The sequence below is a fragment of the Bombyx mori genome, chromosome 10 (genome assembly GCF_030269925.1).
Source record: "Bombyx mori chromosome 10, ASM3026992v2".
Classification (NCBI taxonomy): Eukaryota; Metazoa; Arthropoda; class Insecta; order Lepidoptera; family Bombycidae; genus Bombyx; species Bombyx mori.
Genome location: NC_085116.1, coordinates 17,650,779 through 17,671,526, shown reverse-complemented (window position 1 = coordinate 17,671,526; position 20,748 = coordinate 17,650,779). Strand labels below are relative to the sequence as shown.

Here is a 20,748-nt window from a genome sequence, read left to right as displayed (position 1 = left end):
AGAATTGTGTGATGAACTTATCTTTGTTTAATACTTCACTATTAAATTTTATTGCCTTTTGTTTTTATTTCACTTTTATACTAATCACAATATTGCAAATTACCCGAGCACAACAATGACGGAGAATTTTAGGTGCGTGAGAGCAGACGTAGACACTAACACGCATGCGCACTTGTCAGTACCCAGGGAGGAAAAGTTACACTTTCTTTCCCAGGGCGGTCCAGGCCTACCTGTCGGAGGCCTCTGCCAGGGACGGTACCATTAAATGGTACTGTTACGCCCTGGCGGAGGAGATGCCTTCGAAGGTGGCGGTCCGGGGCCTCCCTGCCGACACCGACGAGGCAGAAATCATCAATGCCTTGAAGGAGCTGGGATTCCCGGCTCGATATGCCAGGTGCATTAGGTCCCAGAGAGGGCGTCCGGGCTGCGTGTTTTACGTAGCCCTGGACCACCTCTCGAAGGACGACCTTGCCCGCTTGTACGCAGTCAACGAACTGCTGTACCTGCCAGGGGTGACGGTTGAAGGATGGCGTCCAATCCGAGGGCCTGCGCAGTGTCATCGCTGCCAGGCCTTCGGACACGCCTCCTACAACTGTCATCGTGCGGTCCGTTGCGTAATGTGTGCCGGGAAGCACATCGTAGCGGACTGCCCGAGGCCGAGGGACGGCCCGTTCTCCTGTGCAACTGCGGGAAGGACCACGCCGCCGTCGACAGACGGTGTGCGGTCTTCCGCAAACGGGCCAGGATGATGGGAGTAACCGTCCCTCCTCCTGCTCCACAGGCGCCTCGGGCCGGGAGTACAGCTCTTCCGGCTTCAGTACCAGTAGCAAAATTGAAGGGGAAGGGGAAAGGGAAATCTTCCCAGCCCCCTCCCCCTTCCCACTCCACTCCGTCTGCTGTGGTGGTGGAGGCACTGCCATCGGCGTCTACGCTGATGGCACAGGCCAACCCACCACGGCAGACAATTAAACCCAAACCCACTCCTACTCCCCGTGGTCGTACCTCTGCTGGTGAACCATTACCCGAACCACGCCCAACTAGCGGCCCTACGTCCACCAAAAGGGAGAAAAATAAAAGGAAAAAGATCAAAAAGAAACAAAAAAAAAGGGAGGAAAGAGAGCGACTAAGGGAAATACCTGAGCCTATAGTGCCAGAACCCCCACGAACTAACACAGAAACCATGGAGGTCTCCGAGGCCCCCCATACTGCCCAACAGACATCAAGCCAACCACTGCCTACAGCCCATCCGGCCGAAGGCAAACATGACTTGAACAGCCAGCCCCCCCTTCCCCCCCGCCCTCAACGCGAGCGCCGCAGCGGTCGACAGGCCTCCCAGCCTGCCGGCTTTGCTGCATGGCTGCTTGCTCTGTGGGAGAAATTGTCCGAGGTGATCTCCGGAGTAATCCGTGAGATCGCCTCGGGAGCCAGTCCCTTCGGGGCGCTCCTGTAGGGGTTCTACCAAATGATTGCGCAGTTCAATGGCTAGCCAGGAGCTGCGCATCATTTATTGGAACCCCGACGGGATAAAGTCCCGAAAGAACGACCTGCTTGTTCTCGCCCAGGAGTACAACCCAGAGGTTGTGCTCCTGGGCGAGACCAAGCTACGTCCTCAGGATGCGTTCAGGATTCCAAACTACTTCATGTACCGACGTGACGAGCTTACCCCTGCCGGGCGGCCGTTCAGGGGCACTGCGGCCCTCGTCAGGCGGGACGTGGTACATGATCAGTTGGATTTGCTGTCCTTCACATCGACAAGGTCAGTCGGTGTGAGGGTACACACCTCGGGGGGAGATATGCGGATTTATGCCGCGTATAGACCCCCGGGGCCTGAATTCCACCCTGAGGACATAAGACGGGCCCTGAATCATGACAGCCGCCCAGCTCTGCTGGTCGGGGACCTCAACGCGAAGCACGTCGCGTGGGGCTCCCGACTTAACTCAGCAGTGGGCAGGCGGCTGTTAGAAGATGCCGATAGGGGCGACTACTCCGTGGTCGGCCCCGACGAACCCTACACACATCCCGACCGCCGCGCGCTATCAGCCCGATGTGCTGGATGTGTGTGTGCACAAGGGGCTACGGTGCCCCGTAACGATCGAGGCACTGTACGACCTGGGTACCCCACATCTCCCTATCCTGGTGACACTGGGAATGGGGCTCACCCGGGTTGCGACCTCGCCCCTACGACCGAAGGTCGACTGGGAGCTCTTTAAGAGACGACTAGTCGACCGTCCCGTGATTCAGGACCCCAACACCTCTGATGGGGTCGACGATGCGGCAACCCGCCTTGTTGACTCCATCAGGGGAGCGATCGACCAGGCGACGACTCTTGTGCCCAGCGGCGAGCCCAGAGGTATACTCCCGGCCCATCTAAAGGAGAGGGGCAACCGATGCTTCTCGGCTCAGGCCCGCGCCGATATCCTGGCCGAAATGCTGGAGCGGCAGTTCGCTCCAAATGACTCTGCACCCTCAGAGGCCGCATTCCACCAATCGGTGGAAGAGGGCGTAGCAAGCCTACTCTCCTCCCCGGTGCCACCGTTGGGAGATGGTGATCTTATCACTCCCAGCGAATTGCGCCTCATCATCAAGCGGATGAAGAGGCGCAAGGCGCCGGGCGAGGACGGTATTCCCTCCCTCGCTTTTTTCCACTTCCCTGAAACGGTCGTGTCATATATGACACGGCTGTTCAACTCCATTCTGTCCACAGGACACTTCCCGGGAATTTGGAAATTGGGCAAGGTTATCGCCTTGCCCAAACCCGGCAAGGACAGAAGAAATCCCTCCAGTTATCGTCCGATCACGTTGCTGTCGCACGTGGGCAAGTTGTTCGAGCGGCTGCTGCTGAGAAGGATGTCGCCGCACATCCTTCTCAGACCCGAGCAATTCGGGTTTCGTAGCGGTCACTCGACAACGCTGCAATTGGTCCGCGTCATGCATCACTTGGCGGATCGGTCCAACGCGCGCCAGTACACGGCCGCAGTCTTTCTCGACATCGAGAAGGCCTTCGACCGTGTCTGGCATGCGGGACTGATCCACAAGCTGTTGCAGAACACGGACCTCCAGCACGCCTACGTGCGACTGCTGGGGTCGTACCTGGAGGGAAGATCCTTCCTTGTCGCGGTCGAGGGCGCCAAGTCGTCGGTGCGCCCAGTTACTGCCGGAGTTCCGCAGGGGAGCGTCCTGGCACCATTCCTCTACGCTCTCTATACCAACGATATTTTTTTTTTTTTTTTTTTTATTGCTTAGATTGGTGGACGAGCTCACAGCCCACCTGGTGTTAAGTGGTTACTGGAGCCCATAGACATCTACAACGTAAATGCGCCACCCACCTTGAGATATAAGTTCTAAGGTCTCAGTATAGTTACAACGGCTACCCCACCCTTCAAACCGAAACGCATTACTGCTTCACGGCAGAAATAGGCAGGGCGGTGGTACCTACCCGTGCGGACTCACAATAGGTCCTACCACCAGTGATTACGCAAATTATAATTTTGCGGGTTTGATTTTTATTACACGATGTTATTCCTTCACCGTGGAAGTCAATCGTGAACATTTGTTAAGTACGTATTTCATTCGAAAAATTGGTACCCGCCTGCGGGATTCGAACACCGGTGCATCGCAACAACGAATGCACCGGACGTCTTATCCTTTAGGCCACGACGACTTCATTCCCACGCTCGAGGGCAACCTCGAAGCGTGGGAAGCCGACGTGAAGTTGGCGCTGTTTGCCGACGACAGCGCCTACTTCGCGTCATCCAACTTCCCCTCTGCGGCCATTTCGAGGATGCAGAGGTTATTGGACTTACTGCCCCAGTGGCTGGACCGATGGAGGGTCGCGGTCAACGTGGGGAAGACCGCGGCTATTCTCTTCGGTCCGGTCCGCACAAGAGTCGTCCCGGGACAGCTCAGTCTCCGTGGCGCTAATGTCGAGTTTAGATCCAGCGTCCGGTACTTGGGGGTCGATATCGACCGGAGTTTGAGGATGACCACCCACGCCATGTCGGCGTTGGCGGCCGCTCGCTACGCGAGATTCCTCCTCCGGCCGGTGTTGGCCTCCAGGTTGCCGGTCAGGACTAAGCTCGGCATTTATAAGACGTATGTCCGTTCCCGTATCACGTACGCAGCTGCGGCCTGGTATCACCTCATCCCGCAGGTCACGCGGGTGAAGTTACAGGCCCAGCAGAATCTGGCTCTTCGTACGATAGTCGGAGCAGGGCGTTACGTCAGTAATGCCGTAATCGCCCGGGATCTGGATATGGAGTCGCTCGAGGAGTTCATCCGGAGGCTAGCTCGTAATCTTTACGAGCGGGCTGACGGTGGACCCCACGAGCATCTCCACAACTTAGCTCCCTTGTACGCTAGACCACCTGATGGTCTGGCGCTACCAAGGGAGCTACTGGAACCCCCGGCTATGGTAAGATAGTCGGCTTAATCGGAGTGATATGGGAGTGCTCATAATGAGTGTCCCCATGGGACTGAGCTGTCCACACTCTTCATTTCCCCCCACATTGTTGGGGTGCCCCCCTATGGGGACCCATTTTCCACCCCCGAGGGTGGACCACTCCCCCGTTTGGGGAGTGTTTTAAGTCGTCCCCTCCCCGTGAAGGATTTCCCCTTCTGGGGAGCCCGGAGCGGGTGAGCGCCTTACTAGTGCCGCGGCTCCCCCTCTGATTTGTAGAGGCGGGGCCGCGGCATGGGGCCGGTGGCGGGCCCCTCGTATCCGCTGACTGTTGTCCTGGTGCTGTTGTAAATAGTAGTGTAGTTTAGTTTTAGTTAGCTTGTAGTTAGTCAGTAAGGAAAAAAAAAAAAAAAAAATCTTAGCTTTAGGAAGCAGAGGACAGCAGCCGGCGCCGGGGTGTCACCGCCGCGGGCATCGAGCCGTCACCAGACTGCCCATCGTATTATATATAAGTATATATAGATGTAAATTGCCGCCGAACACGCAGCGAACAGCGTACCTATCCCCAAGTCCTCCCTGCATCATTTCACCCCTGCCCTATGATGGCAGGGAGTTTCAGCCCGGGTAGTGGGGTTTGCCCCGAGGCCCGTTCCGTGCCCCCGAAAGGGGGTACGACGACCCTTCTTCTCTCTACACTTTCTTTCCTGTACAACGGGAGAAAAAGTTAGACTTTCTTCCCTGTATAGCGGGAGGAAAACCGAACTTTCGGCGTAGGTAGGAGAAAAAGTTTATTTGCACTGAGAAGGGACTAAGTGAACTATATTGTGGTCTCATAGATTATCCCAGTTTGGTTCGTTTTTCTTAGAAGATAGTATTAGTTGTGAGATAAGGTGAATCAGAGGTCGCTTCGAGCAGAGAGTGCGAGGGCACTCCGGGTGCGTTCCGATGAGATGCACTTTGAGGCTCTCAAACGGAACTTCAAGTGAGCGATCGTTCAGTAAGTGAGGCTCAAATGTATTATTTGTTTTATTCTTTTCTCTACTATCGAAAAGAAACACCTGAAAATAATGGTGTTAAACTGGAAATAGTTGACGTTATCTTCGATGTTAAATGATGTTTTACTGTCTTACTGTGTGTTTTTATTAAAATTTATAAGCTGGGTTATATAAAAAAAGTAATTTATAGCTCAGATTAGTTGATGTCAAAAAATTTATTAAGATTTTTTTTCTTTTTTTTTCCTACTTATGCTGATAGCATTGAGAGGCTATTTCAGCTTGTTTTTATCTGCTGAATGAAGTCTCGTATGTTCATAAGTATTCAACCTTAATGCTCAAGTAAAATAAAGAAAAAGACGGGCATGATGTTTTATGATTTTGCTTTATTTGTTAGTGATAATTTTGTGAATTTACCAACTTTTTGGGCAACTACACTTATTGTTCTAGAAACTGTTATCGAATATACAAACAAAATGATTTCTTGGTTCTATCTTTCTTAAAGTCATGCTTTTATATGTGCGATGCAAAGGTTAAGTGATTTGTGTCACCGGATCTAGTATAGAGCGATGTACTGCCGCCGCGTACTCAACTATACGCGTACAAACAATCAAACAGAACAATACACTATCGCAGAAAGCACTGAGCACTCCCTTCATGTCTCGGATATCAACACTTTCATAGAAAATGTTTAATATAAAATATAGCGCCTTACCTTCACGATATAGCTTTGCAGAAGAGAATTGCAGGAATTCTAAAGATCTCTGCGGTCGTTTGAGGTAAAGGGATGTTTCGTTAGTGAGGCACACGCCTCAGACCTACTCTAATATTAAGGTCAGTATTATATATACTATTTATTATTAGAAAACGAATTAGTTGGAGGTTTAAGGGGTTAGAAATTAAGGTGAAGAGTCGTACTAGGGATATATATTATGAACGCACGAGGGCGAAGCCCTGGTGACTCAAGTGCCACAGATGATGACCCCCATGCACCAGCCCACTGACTTTCTCGCGGGATCTTCTTAGCGGATCGCGATCCGGTAGTATATTCATTCTCGAAACAGCTGCTCTTGGGTTGTTTGTTAGGTCTCCTTTGGAGGCGCTCGGGTAGCTGTTAGCTAATCCCATCACTCCTGGCTGAGCCTTTACTCACCTACCTCTCCTGGTAAAACTGGAGAGACCTCTGGACCACAAGTAATCCTTAAATCATAAAAAAAGATGATAACCAGAGTCAACTGTAGCGTGTAGCCGGAGGAGAGGCTATTTCCACAATCATTAGAGCCTTTGACTATCGCACCGGTAACTGACGGATACTGGTAATGCTGGGAATCGTAATTCGATTAATTTTAATGGAAATTTAAAGATAACGACAGAGACACGTAGAGCATGTGATCACCGACGGGACGGACCGACCGTCTCTAGTCTCATGTATGCTCGACGTGCGAGCTGCGAGGGGGAGCACAGCAGCCCATACATAATACTTACATTCGTATTCAAGAGCCACACACGATTAGCATGTAAATAACTTGGAACTCAGAAAATAATGACTCCGTAGTTGGCTCCGTAATTGGTATTTTGTTTATCAAATAGACAGCAACAGTCTTCAATGAATAGCAATAAGCATTAATATTAGTGAGGAGAGCGTCGCCCCACCCGAGCGATGGCGGCAACTTTACTAATTATCCAAACTGAGATTATCATCTCGACGACAACAAATCGTTTTATAGATCACTTCGCTCTCGGAACTTTAGTGATTAGACGTCGCCATATTCATTACAACTTTAATAGAAGACATTTATTGGACATTACCACGGTCCGCCGGGTGTGGAGTGAGGTTGAATCTCGATTGAACTGCTGCTGATGTTGACTAGGCGGTTCATGACGTTATGGTTTTGGTATTGTTTTACAGATAATCCCGAAAGTGGGAGGCGCGGCGCAGCCTGTGATGTGGCCAGTCGACTGTAGCACAACGTTAAGTCCTGATTAAGCAAAGTATTGGATGTGCAGTCTTACAGAACGATGCGTCGTATGAGGTTTCGCACTCAGCGGAGAGTGTGGTCGTATCGCGGTGGAGTGATCTACCGAATGTCGAGTTGCGAGTTGGCGGCCACAGCTGCTATTGTACTCGTAGTATAGGTTCGAATATCGAGGGTTTTTTTTTTTCGAGCCCGGGGCCGATCCTCCTACAAGGTCCCCGCGCTTAGGGTGGGTGTGGGGTGTGTGGGACATATCGGGAGAACTGAATCACCCCATGCAAGGCGGTCCTCAATATTGTCTTTGGTTATTCTATACAATTGTGATAAATATGAAATACTGAGAGAATACGGCTAGGTTGTCTTTCATCCGAAATCCGTCGCTTCACCGCGTTAGAAAGGGACAGCGCGAGGTGTCAAGTCGTACGGGCGCCACCAGTCAGAACAGTGATCAGGCATAACTTGGTTCCCCATTACGAGGTCAAAGTCAGAATTCTTCAGTGATCTATTCATGAAACATTCATTATAATAACAAAAACATTATCATTTTTTAATATTCGGTTACTTGGCACGCTGTCTTTGTGATAAATGTTGTGAATAACTTTGGTATGCGTTTATCTGCTATTGAAGAATTTTCCTTATATTCTAATTCAGTTTATTTCATAGAATTTTACTAACATAGAGCTTGCGAACCGTTTGGGGTGAGCCTGATACTGATGCTCGTGGACATCACCGAATTCGGTTGCCAAACTAGGTAGGCAGCGGCTCTGCCCCTGGCATTGCTGAAGTCCATAGGCGACGGTAACCACTCGCCATCAGGTGGGCCGTATGCTCGTCTGCCTATAAGGGCAATAAAAACAAAAAGAACTAGAGACTTGAGATATTTTAATTTTCATTTGTCACTGTGAGCAGACGACCCCCTCTTGGCTAAGCCCGTTCGCCCTCTGCCCCGGCCAGGCGGCGAGGTCTCTGGACCAGCCGCAATCCTTTCATTCCAAATAAAAAAACAGGTCCACCTAATGGTAAGTAATCTTGTCGTTCATAGAAGTCAGCAACGCCAGGGGCACGGATAGCCGCTGGATTGGTGGATGATGATCGGATGCTGCCTCTAACTGTCCTCTTTATAGTGTCCGACCATCTTGTTGGCGTCTTGCCTTTGGCTCGTTTCTCCTCCACTTGACCAAGAATGAGAAGCTTTTCCAGACTATGCCTTAGAGACCACATGGTATATCCGAATCCTTGTGATATGGAATTCTTGTAGTATTGATTAATTTGTACTCGTGGTAGTCCACAGTATGCAGTATACATAACATCCTACTAGAGCACCACATTGGAAATGTCAATTGGAGTCTGAAACTCCAACCCTTAGTTACTTCGCGTCAGAAATGAATAGGGACTAAAATAGCGATTCTGTGAAATTAGATGACGCTCGTCGCAACCAGGGCCCGGAGCGCGCGGCGTCTATTTCCGGCACAATGGAGCCTTGAGCGCCCTTCCGGTACATCTCAACTCTCTTCGTCTCTTTTAATGAAGCCTCACATGTTGGCGAACGTATTCCGTACTAATGTTGTTCGTTGATACGTCCATCCATTTATTTATTGGAAAAATAAATGTAAATCGAATGATTTTCACATTGAGAAGTGATGAGATCGAATGCGGAAAGTCGGTTAGGTACGTCATCTTCTAGAATGGTTTTTTTTTGTTGCCCTTCTAGGCACCTCAACATATGCCATCAACTCACTATCCACACGGTCCGCTTGATTTTGAGATGTTACTGTTGCTCGTGGACGTCAGCAATGCCAGGGGCATTCGAAAGCTGGATGGCGCGTGGCAGAAAAGATGTCTTCATCATTTTGAAAAACAAGCAAGTTATCGCGATAGGCCTGTAGCTCGATGGGCCCGACAGGTCACCCTCTGTCTTCTATGAAGACGAATCCTTGTTGGTTGTATAGGAGAGGTGATTCAAACGCATTAGTGCTGGTGTCAGCCCAGGGACGCAGGTTTTCAAAAGTTCTGTAGGGATGTTATCTGGTCTTCTGGACTTACTTATGTTGCTAATTGACAACAATATCTTCTACATCTTTATACTCTCTTTTTTCTTAGCTCAGAGACAAACATAATAATCACAAAATTCAATTAGGCTGTATCAAGAACTTTTACTCTACAAAGTTTTTTATGAATCTTGAATGTACACCTCAGAATTTAAATGAAAATTTCACGAAACTTCTTATTCTTCTTCTTATTAAACTTCTTGTCTTAGTAGTTAGCCGGTTTCTTTATTTAAGCCTTATTGCTCAATAAAATAGCTTTCCGAAACAAGATCGATGCAATAAATTACCAAATAAAAGTTTAAACGACGGAAATGTTATTCAACAGAACGTTGAGGTACTTCATTTACGATCAAATGAAAGTGTAAGTCGTGGTGGTGGAGGAGGTAGAACCTTACTGTACTTAACATAATGATCTTATGATACTCGTAGGTATATGCGACGGACGCGACTGCAAATCGACTGTTAGTTCCTAGTTTGGACTAGGGAGTGATACAAGCAACATGAATAATGATCATCCATGAATACAATAAATTGATAAACATACACACAGTCAGTAGGTAGAAATAGTACGCAGTTTCTATACAACTTTCACTTAATTAATACCATGACTAAAGGGTATAATTTGAAAGGCTAATAGTATCTAGGTACTTTTCTAAGCTTCATTGTGTGTTCATCCCACGCAGCCTTCTGTGGAGTGTCTCCGGAGGACAACGCCCGTCACCGGCAGAATCACAGTGTAATAGTTACGTATTACGTATTCAGGGATCTATGTAACTAATAAGTAATTAACTATGTACTCAGGTGGTTTAGAAAATAAGGAAACGAAATGTCAGGGGAAATGTGAATATATACATAGAATTAGGCGTTAGACAAGTAAGCACTCAGTGAGGCTTGCGGGAGCTGCGTCCGTGTGTCAACGTAACGACTTCAACCTCTTTGTAGTTTAGTCTCGCGTTCATTATTTCAGTTTTATTATTTCGTGTTCAAATATTTCATCCATTGATGCCAGCGTTTGAGAATCAAGAAATTATTAATAAACTTAACTTGAAGTTTCGCATCTGAGTTTCCTTAGTATTTGCAGAGTTTTATTTAGAAGTATTTAATTGACCGTTAAGTGTTAAAGTAAGCAACGGTGGTGAAGCATTTGTTAATGGTTAAGTCAAGATTCTTTTGACTTAACCATTAACAAATGCTTTTTGCTGAAGAATGCTTTTTTTTGCGTCATGATTTTTATCAGTGAACCCTACGAATTACACCCTCTATGAACTTTTATCTCCATTATAAAAATTGTAAGGGAAATGTGCTTGATTTAGTACTAATTGAGAATCTGTAGAAAAAATATAAAGCTTCAAGCAAAATCGTGTGTTGTGAACGTGCATGGGTAGAAGCGACTACCTTCTTAATTTTGGCGGCGAAATAAATGAGACTTGAATTTAATGTCCGTGCTTCCAGTGACCACTGAACACCAGGCCGGCCATGAGCTCGTTCCCGTCTAAGCCCATCTGAAGCAACAAATATAATTATTTCATATTACATCTATAAAGTATTTTAACTTCCAGAATAACGAAAAAACTTACGTGGCTTTTTTATTTTTTTTATTGCCTTTGTAGGCAGACGAGCATACGGCCCACCTGATGGTGAGTGGTTACCGTCGCCCATGGACTTCAGCAATGCCAGGGGCAGAGCCAAGCCGCTGCCTACCGCTTAATACTCTCCACAAGCCTCGTTTGAAGAAGGACATGTCATAGCGCTCGGGAAACACCGTGGAGGGGAGCTCATTCCATAGCCGGATGGTACGTGGCAAAAAAGACCTCTGGAAACGCACTGTGGATGACCGCAGTGGCTCCAGGTAGTATGGATGAACTCTACTCCGGTGGCGGGCGGTGCGATGGTAAAAACGAGATGCCGGTATCATCTCGAACAATTCCTCAGAGCACTCCCCATGGAACATACGGTACAGAATACAGAGGGAACCGAAGTCCCTCCGCAGACCCAGAGGCTCCAAACGATCCGTGAGAATGGGATTATCGACAATCCGAACGGCCCTCTTCTGTATGGAGTCAAATGGAAGAAGCTGGTATTTGGGAGCCCCGGCCCAGAGATGGGAGCAGTACTCCATGCGAGGCCGGACTTGTGCTTTATAAAGCAAAAGTCTTTGTCCAGGCGTGAAGTACCGCTTTGCTCTATTGAGGACTCCCAGCATTTTGGACGCCAACTTGGCTTTGCCTTCCAAATGACTCCGAAACTGGACATCGCTCGAAATGTCGACCCCAAGTATCCCGATACTCTCGGAAGGTTGCAGGGATACTCCTTGGAATTGCGGCGCCATGACAAAGGGGTCCTTCTTCGCAGTGAACGCGCAAACTTGTGTCTTTATCGGGTTGAATTGAACCAAGTTCAATTCACCCCATTCGGAGACTCGCCCCAGAGAGTTCTCCACTTCAGACACAAGTTTTGATCGTCTCTCTTGCACCACGCTCCGAGAGAGACTCTGATGACCGATATATCGCGCATCCCCCGTGCTGTCATCCGCATAGCAATGCATGCCATCAATAGACAGCATGTCATTGATATACAGGATGAAAAGCGTGGGGGAGAGCACCGAACCTTGTGGAACGCCAGCGTTAATGGTCATGGTATCAGAGCAGTCACCGTCTACAACGACCGTGATGCTCCGCCCATCCAAAAAGCTAGCGATCCACTTGCAGAGTCCCTCGGGAATTCCGTAAGATGGTAGCTTCGATAGAAGTGCCCTATGCCAGACCTTGTCGAAGGCCTTCGCGACATCAAGGCTCACAGCAAGAGCCTCGCCCTTGCTCTCCAAGGTTTCAGCCCACCTGTGAGTAAGGTATACAAGAAGATCGCCAGCTGAGCGACCGTGACGGAAACCGTACTGTCGGTCACTGATCAGCTAGCGATCCTCAAGATACTTCAGGAGTTGTGTATTTATTATTCGCTCCATCACCTTGGAAAGCAAGGAAGTTATCGCGATAGGCCTATAGCTCGACGGGTCCGACCGGTCACCCTTCTTGGGGATAGGGTGGACGTGGGCGGTCTTCCATGAAGACGGAAACTAGTTTGAAACCTTGGAATTGTGGCACATGCATGTTACCGAGGAACTAGATCAAGTCTGAACCGGTTCAAAATCACCTCAGCGATAGTTCATTCTCTTCATAAAGCAGGTAGCGGAGCAGAAACAATGTTATTAAATAAGGCTCCGTGTAAACAATGCTGAAACAATGAACAAAGTTAATATTTGATCACTCGCAAATTTTAGAGGAACATCGTAAGACATAATAGTTAGCTAATATTTGTACCTTAATGTCTCGGTCGAGCAGCTCTGGACCTTAGTTTATGTAAAGATAGCACTGAATCCCGGATATTGCATTTTATTATATTTATTTAATTTCATCCATTCTTTGAACTTTGGTCACCAACAATGTCACTGCTGTTTTTAATCTTCTTTGTTGCGCAGACTGGGTGGTTCCGTACCACCAGAGCGATCGGTCACCAGAAGGATTACCACTAACGACAACAATATCATATGTAAAATCTCCCACAGCCGCTCTCTTCGGCACTAACCAGATAAACAGTGTTCATATGATCATAATCGCTCCATCATTATGCTCATTATCTCGTGACGTCGTTTCCTTTCCAATTAAATGTATTGATAAAATCACTGGCCGGAGTCGAACGGAACATTAATTATATCTTCCTGCTACTGCTCTAATGGAGGATAATCACCTGACTGTACAGTTATTTGAATTAATACAGCAATAAATAATATAATAAAACAGTAAAATCCGGCGTGTCTCTATGTTCTAAATATCTGTATGTACTAAAAGTAGAAAGGGAAAGAAACGTAAGAATAAGAATAACTCTCCGAAATGGAGTAAACTGAGTACTGTGAGCACAGTGAGCACAGTGAGCACATTGATACATAGATACTACATCGGTCGCTGATTTTAGCTAGATACTGATGAGTAGATTAATTGACTGATGTCCTATTTTTAAAGGCAACGGTGTTTCATTATATCAAGATGTTAAATGAATATCCATCACCCTCTTTCTGCCTATTTGTGTCGTGAAGCAACCACGGGTTCCGGTTTCTAGATGCAACAATAATGTTTTTAGTTTTTCTCAAGTTCATTCAACTTTAATTTCTCCATTTCCTAAGGTGAATCCACTTGCTATATGAATACTATGAATGGTAGGTGATATATATGTCAATAGAAGCTCATGTATAAATTAAGCCAGATACCGCGTCTTAATCTACACCTACTGCATGTGGGAAATCCATTTTAAAATCGTCAAACAAGTAGAAGTCGTCGTGGCCTAAAGGATAAGACGTCCGGTGCATTCGTATGTAGCGATGCATCGGTGTTCGAATCTCGCTGGCGGGTACCAATTTTTCTAATGAAATACGTACTTAACAAATGTCCACGATTGACTTCCACGGTGAAGGAATAACATCGTGCAATAAAAATCAAACCCGCAAAATTATAATTTGCGTAATTACTGGTGGTAGGACCTCTTGTGAGTCCGCACGGGTAGGTACCACCGCCCCGCCTATTTCTGCCGTGAAGCAGTAATGCGTTTCGGTTTGAAGGGTGGGGCAGCCGTTGTAACTTGAGACCTTAGAACTATATCTCAAGGTGTGTGGCGCATTTTACGTTGTAGATGTCTATGGGCTCCAGTAACCACTTAACACCAGGAGGGCTGTGAGCTCGTCCACACATCTAAGCAATAAAAAATAAATAAATAAAAAGTAGTACAATAAAATCACTTCTCAAGGTTGGCAACGGCACTAACATCGCGGACCGACATGTCCTGTAAGCAATCAACAGTCGATGGGCCGTACTGCGATCGTCAGCGACCTTGTCGTGGAGAGGCGCTCGTGGCAGCGTGCTGTGTGCTGTTCATGTCTCAACGTACTTTAACGTATGCACGTCGGATGTAGTCGTGTGAGTGAGGTCGTAGCGATAGTTTGCGTTTTTGTGTGGACGTGGGGTCATTGAACTATCTTTGGTTTTCAACAAGTGTTTATTTTTGTTTATCTAAATTTAAGATACTGTTCATAAATTTACTTTGACATATTCATGACTCAATTTCGTTTTCGTTAGAGCATGTTGTGATCTCGCAAGGACTGCCGCGGCCTGAATCTGAGGCGACACATCAATGCGATCTGATCTTTATACAGTTAGTGCTATCGAAGACTGACTAATTAAGATGAGGTCAGTATAGATTATGAAGTTCTGAAACCAATATTTATATCTTTTTTCCTGCCTAAAAGACCGCAGACCTAAAGGACAAGTGCATTCTAAAACGCTGTCTTGGTTTGTTGCAGTGATTCGAATATGGATCACTCAGTTATTTAAAAGAAATTACTACTTTAACTTAATTTAAAGGTGTGCCTATTACTCCTATTTTATCCTATTTTGATGTAAGTGCAAAAATATTATTCGCTAATGGAACACGGCCACGGTCCGTTGACGTTTTTCCCCCTACCTAATCGTTAGTAGCTCAATGGCCTATTCCAACTTCACGCAGACAGGTAGGTAAGCTCACGGGCTCAACCTCAGAGAGTTGCTAAAACTACCCTTAGGAAGAGTAGTGCTTCGCAGAATCTACCACCGGATCGGAAACGCGTCCCACTGAGAAGATCCGGAGAGAAACTCAGTGGATTGTGACTATGGGCTAGTTCGCATGTGGAACTTTTCGGTGGACGGTGACCGGTGTTTAAGAGACCTAAAAAACCGAAAGTGGATCCGGGGGATCCAACAAAATATGTCTTGGGCGACGGCGGCTTTGCTCCGTCGCCTGGGTCGCCTGGGTCGGGTATGTATTATTATTATTAACTTTTGTGAAGCTTCGGATGCTCGCGCAGATTTCGGTCACAGGGGACAACTGCCAACTGTCAACACGAGCCCGACATAAAATATTGTACATTCACAAGTAATTCAACCAATCATCTTCCCAAAACGATAATGTTGTTCTTTTGTTCAGTGTTACTTCAGTAAATATAATTAAATCACTAATGGTTAATGCGAGTGGTATATTTTCCCGTAACAGTTTTCGGGGTTACAATCCATGCTGTATATCGATTATCTACTCAACCCAAATAAAATACCACAGAGAATAACTATGTCATGAAGCGGATTAGATTATAGAGTTATACAGTTAATAATCGTGCTATTGAAGTAGGTTATCTTCGTGTTAAGTCGCGTTAAGTAGCTGGTAGAAGAATGAGAGAGGGCGCGCACGTCCCTGCCGTTTGTAATGCAGACAGCAGACATGACACGACCGACTGTTCTCCCTCCGCACTGCTTCCGCCACTCCGGGTCTTTCTTGTCTCCTTGGAGCGATATTTAAACAAACGCGCTTAAACAACAGCCGAAGTCGTCGTGGCCTAAGGTAAGTACGACGCCCGGTGTACCTACTAGTATCGATCGATCAGACCATGTCGGTACTCAAATCCTGTAGGCGGGTACTCATTTTTTAAATGAAATACGTGCTCGATATATTATGTTCACAAATAATTTCCACGATGAAGGGATAACATCATGCAATAAAAACCAAGCTAGCGAAAATTATTATTTTTTCTAATTTGAGACATTCATCTGGAGACTCGAGATAAGGAAATGACAAGTGCGAATGTTATTTTTCTAATATAAAACTGAAATGATCCTAGCCGTTTGCAAAACAAACGTTACGTTTTATTATAATATGATGGGCTTGTGTAACCAAAATGTGTTTAGTCAAACCAAAAACAAGCAATAGCAGGTTCGAGATAAGACACATAATCACTGTTTATTTCATCGTTACGTTCATGACGATCTTACATGAGAGGAGATGGTAATAGTTGGCGAGACTATTATCATTCTATTTCTCTAATATCGTCGGTAGGACGCAGTGTCGGCAGTAGTCGGTAGTGAGGGCAAGTTCAGAGCCGAACCTCGCTTTGAATGCGATTACAGAAGGAAACTCAAATCTTCGTTATCGTAATTAGACTTCACACTGAGAGTCCAGCGACCTTCACATGTGGTCTATGTCTCAATTGTATAGTATAGCGGCTATCGCATTCCAGCTTTGCGGCAGAAATAAGCAGGGTAGTAGCTTGCACAGGCTCAAAAGACACCCTAGCTGTATTTAAGCAAATCATAACTTTTCAAAATTTGATGTTTATACATCATGTTTTCATATCACCATGGAGTTATTCGTGAACACGTGCTGGGTACGTATATAATTTGAAGCATTGGTGGTACCCGCCTGCGGGGTGCAAACACTGGCATAGTACCGTGAGAGCGGCGACACACCGGCGACGTCGATGTCTCCACTGTACGGTACGCCCCACCACCCGTGATAACGACGAGACACCCAGTATACGCTCGTACATTGTGTTTGCAAACAGTTATCAGGCTCTATTTGATTACACGCAATTGTGGAGTAATAAACAATAATCCTCGTGAGGTGGTCGCGACGCGCACTCCTCCACAAGCCACACCAGTCAGCGGCAGACAGGCGCGACATGACTCCATTATACAAGCAGGTATTTAACTTACTTGTAGTACGTTGATATTAAGTTAATTAATAAATTGGAATAATTATCGTATTTACCCGATTCTGAGCGCACAATGTGTGATGCTGCTATGCCTGTCCCGATGTACAAAAACTATTTTTCTAAGGAATTAAGTACCTAAAAGGCTTTCGCGGACCACTTCCGTGATAAACGAAAAAGTAATGTGTAGTACAAATGAATGTCTGCAAACGCGCAAGTACTCGTAGTTCATGTAAATACAGTATGCGAGGACGGATGGAGGACCTCTCTACTAGGTGCTAGCCCATAAGTAATTCAAACAAACTTTCAAAATATTATGTATATTTTTTTAGTCATGGGCAGTGACTGCAGTGCTACTGAATATGGTTGGTCAGGGAATGCTCCTGAGCTACACCACCAGCCTTCTTCCAGCTCTACAGGCACCTGACTCTCCTATACCAATTGACTTGCAAACTTCTTCGTGGCTATGTGAGTATATTTAAAAAAATAATCATGTCTTTGTACGGGAAGCGAGGCGGTGACGTTGCGCCGGAGAACCACTAGCCCGACTCTGTTCTGTTGAATAGTTCTCTGGTAATGGCTACGCATTTAGGGATATACACCGCGGGGTCCATGACCGTAAGGCAATCTAACGTGCAAACAGTGTATTCTGAAGAAAATTCAATTGGTGGCTCTCGTGATTGGTCTTGCACATCGTCAAAAATATTGTTAACAATAAAACACCGTTATTTTTTCTATTACATGAAGCATTGTATATTACAATCGTCATTCATTTAATTATTAAATTTTGGTCTTTTATCTAATACAATCATACAACCTAATACAATCCTATATATTTTTGATTTGAGCACAAAGCTCATTTAAATAATAATAATAACAACCGGGAACAAGTCATCCGGTCCCAAATTAGGATTCCCCGTACTATGGGAACCATACCTCGTTCCTCGACTCACGCTGGTTCTGGTCCAGCGGGGTATTCCGTAGGATAGCTCACTCTAACCGGCGCCATCTAGGCGGGCTTCGGATAGCCTGCCGACCGAGAGGGCTGGTGGTCGTGGCGCCGACGACCGCCGGTCCGGCTTCCCGAGGGGGACGGGGGAGATGTGCTCCGCACTAAACGCTTCACTTTCCCTCCTCTGCCTCTTCATGAGTTCTGTCTCATGCGAGGTTTGGACGTTGGTTGTTGAGCGACAGGAGGTTTTAGTCAGTTCGACTCTGACATGCCCCGCCCTCCATCCCCAGTGGAGAGCGGAAGTCCGGCCATTTCCTTCTGACAAAAAAAAAAAAAAATCTATGGGAACCAAAGACATATTTAAGACCTAAAAGGCCTAAAAAAGGTTTGATTTTTAAGAGTCGCTTCGTTTTTATATTATGAGTTAGCTATTAGACAGTGCGCTTTTTATAAAACTTTTCTCATTAAAAAGTTTTTAAAATATGCGGAATAGGTGTATAGGTACATTGTTCATTTCACGAGCAAACAAACAATTGGCCTTAGGACAGGATTTCTGTGAATTATTTCCTACCCTTAGATAGCTCCGCCTTAAACAGATGATTCAGTTTTTATGTCAATAGCTCGGTACAGCAACATTCCATAACTACTTTGCGTAATGCCACCGCTGCAGTTTGGTTGTCTACATGACCCTCACCGGGGATGCCATTATACCCTCTCAATAGGATCACGGTTCCCAGAAGCAAGCCCACTCTTGTATTTTGTTTACACGATTTTGTTTGTTTCACGCGTTTTACGATTAATAATTTAATTATGATTATGATTAAAATACTTCAATGGCAAGAAATAACAATTGTTACTGTTGTAAGCATTTATAGTATTTAATGTATCGTACCCAGAGCATACGGAAAACATATTGTGAGTATAAAAGTGTGAGTATAATATTTTAAATGTTCGGAAGTTTAGTAAACATTGCTACAAATAAATATTAATTAAAACAAACAATCCGAGAGTATGCACTGATTTTGGTTTGCGTTAGATAACGCTCATCGACTGCGTCATAACCATTACCTATATTTTTATTGATAACCTCATTACACGATATTTATAACTATTCTAATGTTTGTTATATTGAGGTCTGCATAATAGTTGAGATGCTAATCGTATTGAATACGATAGCCTGATAATATAAAAGTAATCTCTTAAATTTGTTGTGTTTATCGTAGCCAATGGGTTTTGCGGGTCGTAGATAAAACATTTAGTTATATTTATTATGAATACTACGCGTAATAGAGGATCGCAGATAGCTTATTCGTGGCTGTCAAAATTAAATCAGTTAACTGTTTGACTTAGTCACTTTGCGACGTGCATGTAACTATGGTACCAAAATTTAGTGTTAAAATATTAAGAACACTAAAATGTATTGAATGTGTATTTTATATATTTTCAGCATCTTCAATCGGCATAGCAGGGATACCTGGGTTCTTCATATCGTCCGCACTAATGGAAAGATATGGGCGAAGAATAGCACACTTTATCCTGATGGTACCGGGGCTACTTGGATGGTTGCTAATATATGCCGGCAACACCGTTCCAGTTTTATTGATGGGTAGACTTCTAGGAGGAATGTCTGCCGGAGCCACCGTATCCTTAGGAGCTATCGTTATTGGAGAATACAGCAGCCCTAAATACCGAGGAATGTTTTTAACTTTGAAAACTGCTTCAGTCTGCTTAGGAGGGATGTTTGTGCACATTTTGGGCCATTTTTATGATTGGAGAACCATAGCGATGCAGGCCATGACCCCCTATATAATCTCCTTGGCCATTATTTGGACGTGGCCAGAAAGTCCAGCATGGTTAGCGTCGAAACAGAATTATGAAAAATGTGAAAAAAACTTTTATTATCTAAGGGGAAACGCTGCAGAGGCCCAGAGAGAACTAGAAGACATGCTACAGTCGCAAATGAGTCGCGCATCTCAAACTACTAAGCAGCTAAGTTTGAGACAAAAGATGATAGAGTTTTTCAAGAAATTCACAAAAAAGAATTTCTTAGGGCCGATGTTTATATTATTGAGTAGCACTGTTTTATTGGAAGCGAGTGGGCGGCATATATTTCCCGCTTACGCTTTGCAGATTATTAGCGAAATAACTGGAAGTAAATCTCAATCTTATTACTACACGCTATGTATTGACGCCATCATAACGGTCAGTGCCGTGTGCTCATCAATCCTCGTTAATGTGATGAGGAGGCGCACGTTGCTGCTGTCCACTGGGCTGGCTGCCTGCTCAGTTTTGATGGTCGTGTGTACATATTTGTTCTTAGTGGCACGAGGATTCATATCTGAAGATTACCACTTTATTCCCATCGGTTTATTTGTGATGTATTTCATCCTTGCCAATTTAGGTTGCAGTCCGATCCCTGTTGCGTTGTTGGGCGAGTTATATCCATTGGAACACAGGGGTGTTGGGTCAGCTGTGACCGGGGTGTTTATATCTTTGGGCGTGAATCTGGCATTACTTTTGACACCGTATTTGTTAGTGAGTATCAAAGTGTACGGGACATTTGCAGTGCTCGGCTTAGTCATGGCCGTCAATTTAACAATTTTGTACTACACGTTACCGGAGACCAAAGACAGGACGCTTCAAGAAATAGAAGATTACTTTGTCGACGGTCAGTTCAAGGACAATAGAAACATTAAGGAAAGTCAAGTTACTGTTAAAATGTTAAAATAGGTATAATTTTCGTCATTTGTATTGTTTTTGTAACATAACATATTATGTAAGGTGTTCAAGACTCAATAAATCTGTGAAGGAGTTGGTGAGTACATT

The 20,748-nt window shown here is 45.6% G+C and overlaps 2 protein-coding genes across 2 annotated transcripts; both read left to right on the top strand.

Moving 5' to 3' along the window:
* The first annotated feature begins 745 nt into the window (after window positions 1-745).
* On the top strand, window positions 746-7,375 carry LOC134199452 (uncharacterized). Its single transcript, XM_062670364.1, has 2 exons — window positions 746-1,387; window positions 7,298-7,375. The coding sequence occupies exons 1-2, from the start codon at window positions 746-748 to the stop codon at window positions 7,373-7,375; spliced, it is 720 nt and encodes a 239-aa protein (XP_062526348.1).
* A 9,390-nt stretch (window positions 7,376-16,765) lies between these two features.
* Window positions 16,766-20,746, top strand: LOC101747196 (facilitated trehalose transporter Tret1). The gene is made up of 3 exons (XM_012697566.4): window positions 16,766-16,961; window positions 17,303-17,438; window positions 19,370-20,746. Exons 1-3 carry the CDS (start codon window positions 16,941-16,943, stop codon window positions 20,650-20,652), a joined length of 1,440 nt encoding a protein of 479 aa, XP_012553020.2. The 5' UTR covers window positions 16,766-16,940; the 3' UTR covers window positions 20,653-20,746.
* The last annotated feature ends 2 nt before the right edge of the window (window positions 20,747-20,748 follow it).

Excerpts from the sequence above, each read along its gene's own strand:
- LOC134199452 (XM_062670364.1), top strand. The coding sequence starts at position 746 with ATGATGGGAGTAACCGTCCCTCCTCCTGCTCCACAGGCGCCTCGGGCC. Across the intron at positions 1,388-7,297 it reads TGTGGGAGAAATTGTCCGAG|ATAATCCCGAAAGTGGGAGG; the intron begins GTGATCTCCGGA and ends ATTGTTTTACAG.
- LOC101747196 (XM_012697566.4), top strand. The coding sequence starts at position 16,941 with ATGACTCCATTATACAAGCAG. Across the intron at positions 16,962-17,302 it reads TGACTCCATTATACAAGCAG|TCATGGGCAGTGACTGCAGT; the intron begins GTATTTAACTTA and ends ATATTTTTTTAG. Across the intron at positions 17,439-19,369 it reads GCAAACTTCTTCGTGGCTAT|CATCTTCAATCGGCATAGCA; the intron begins GTGAGTATATTT and ends ATATATTTTCAG.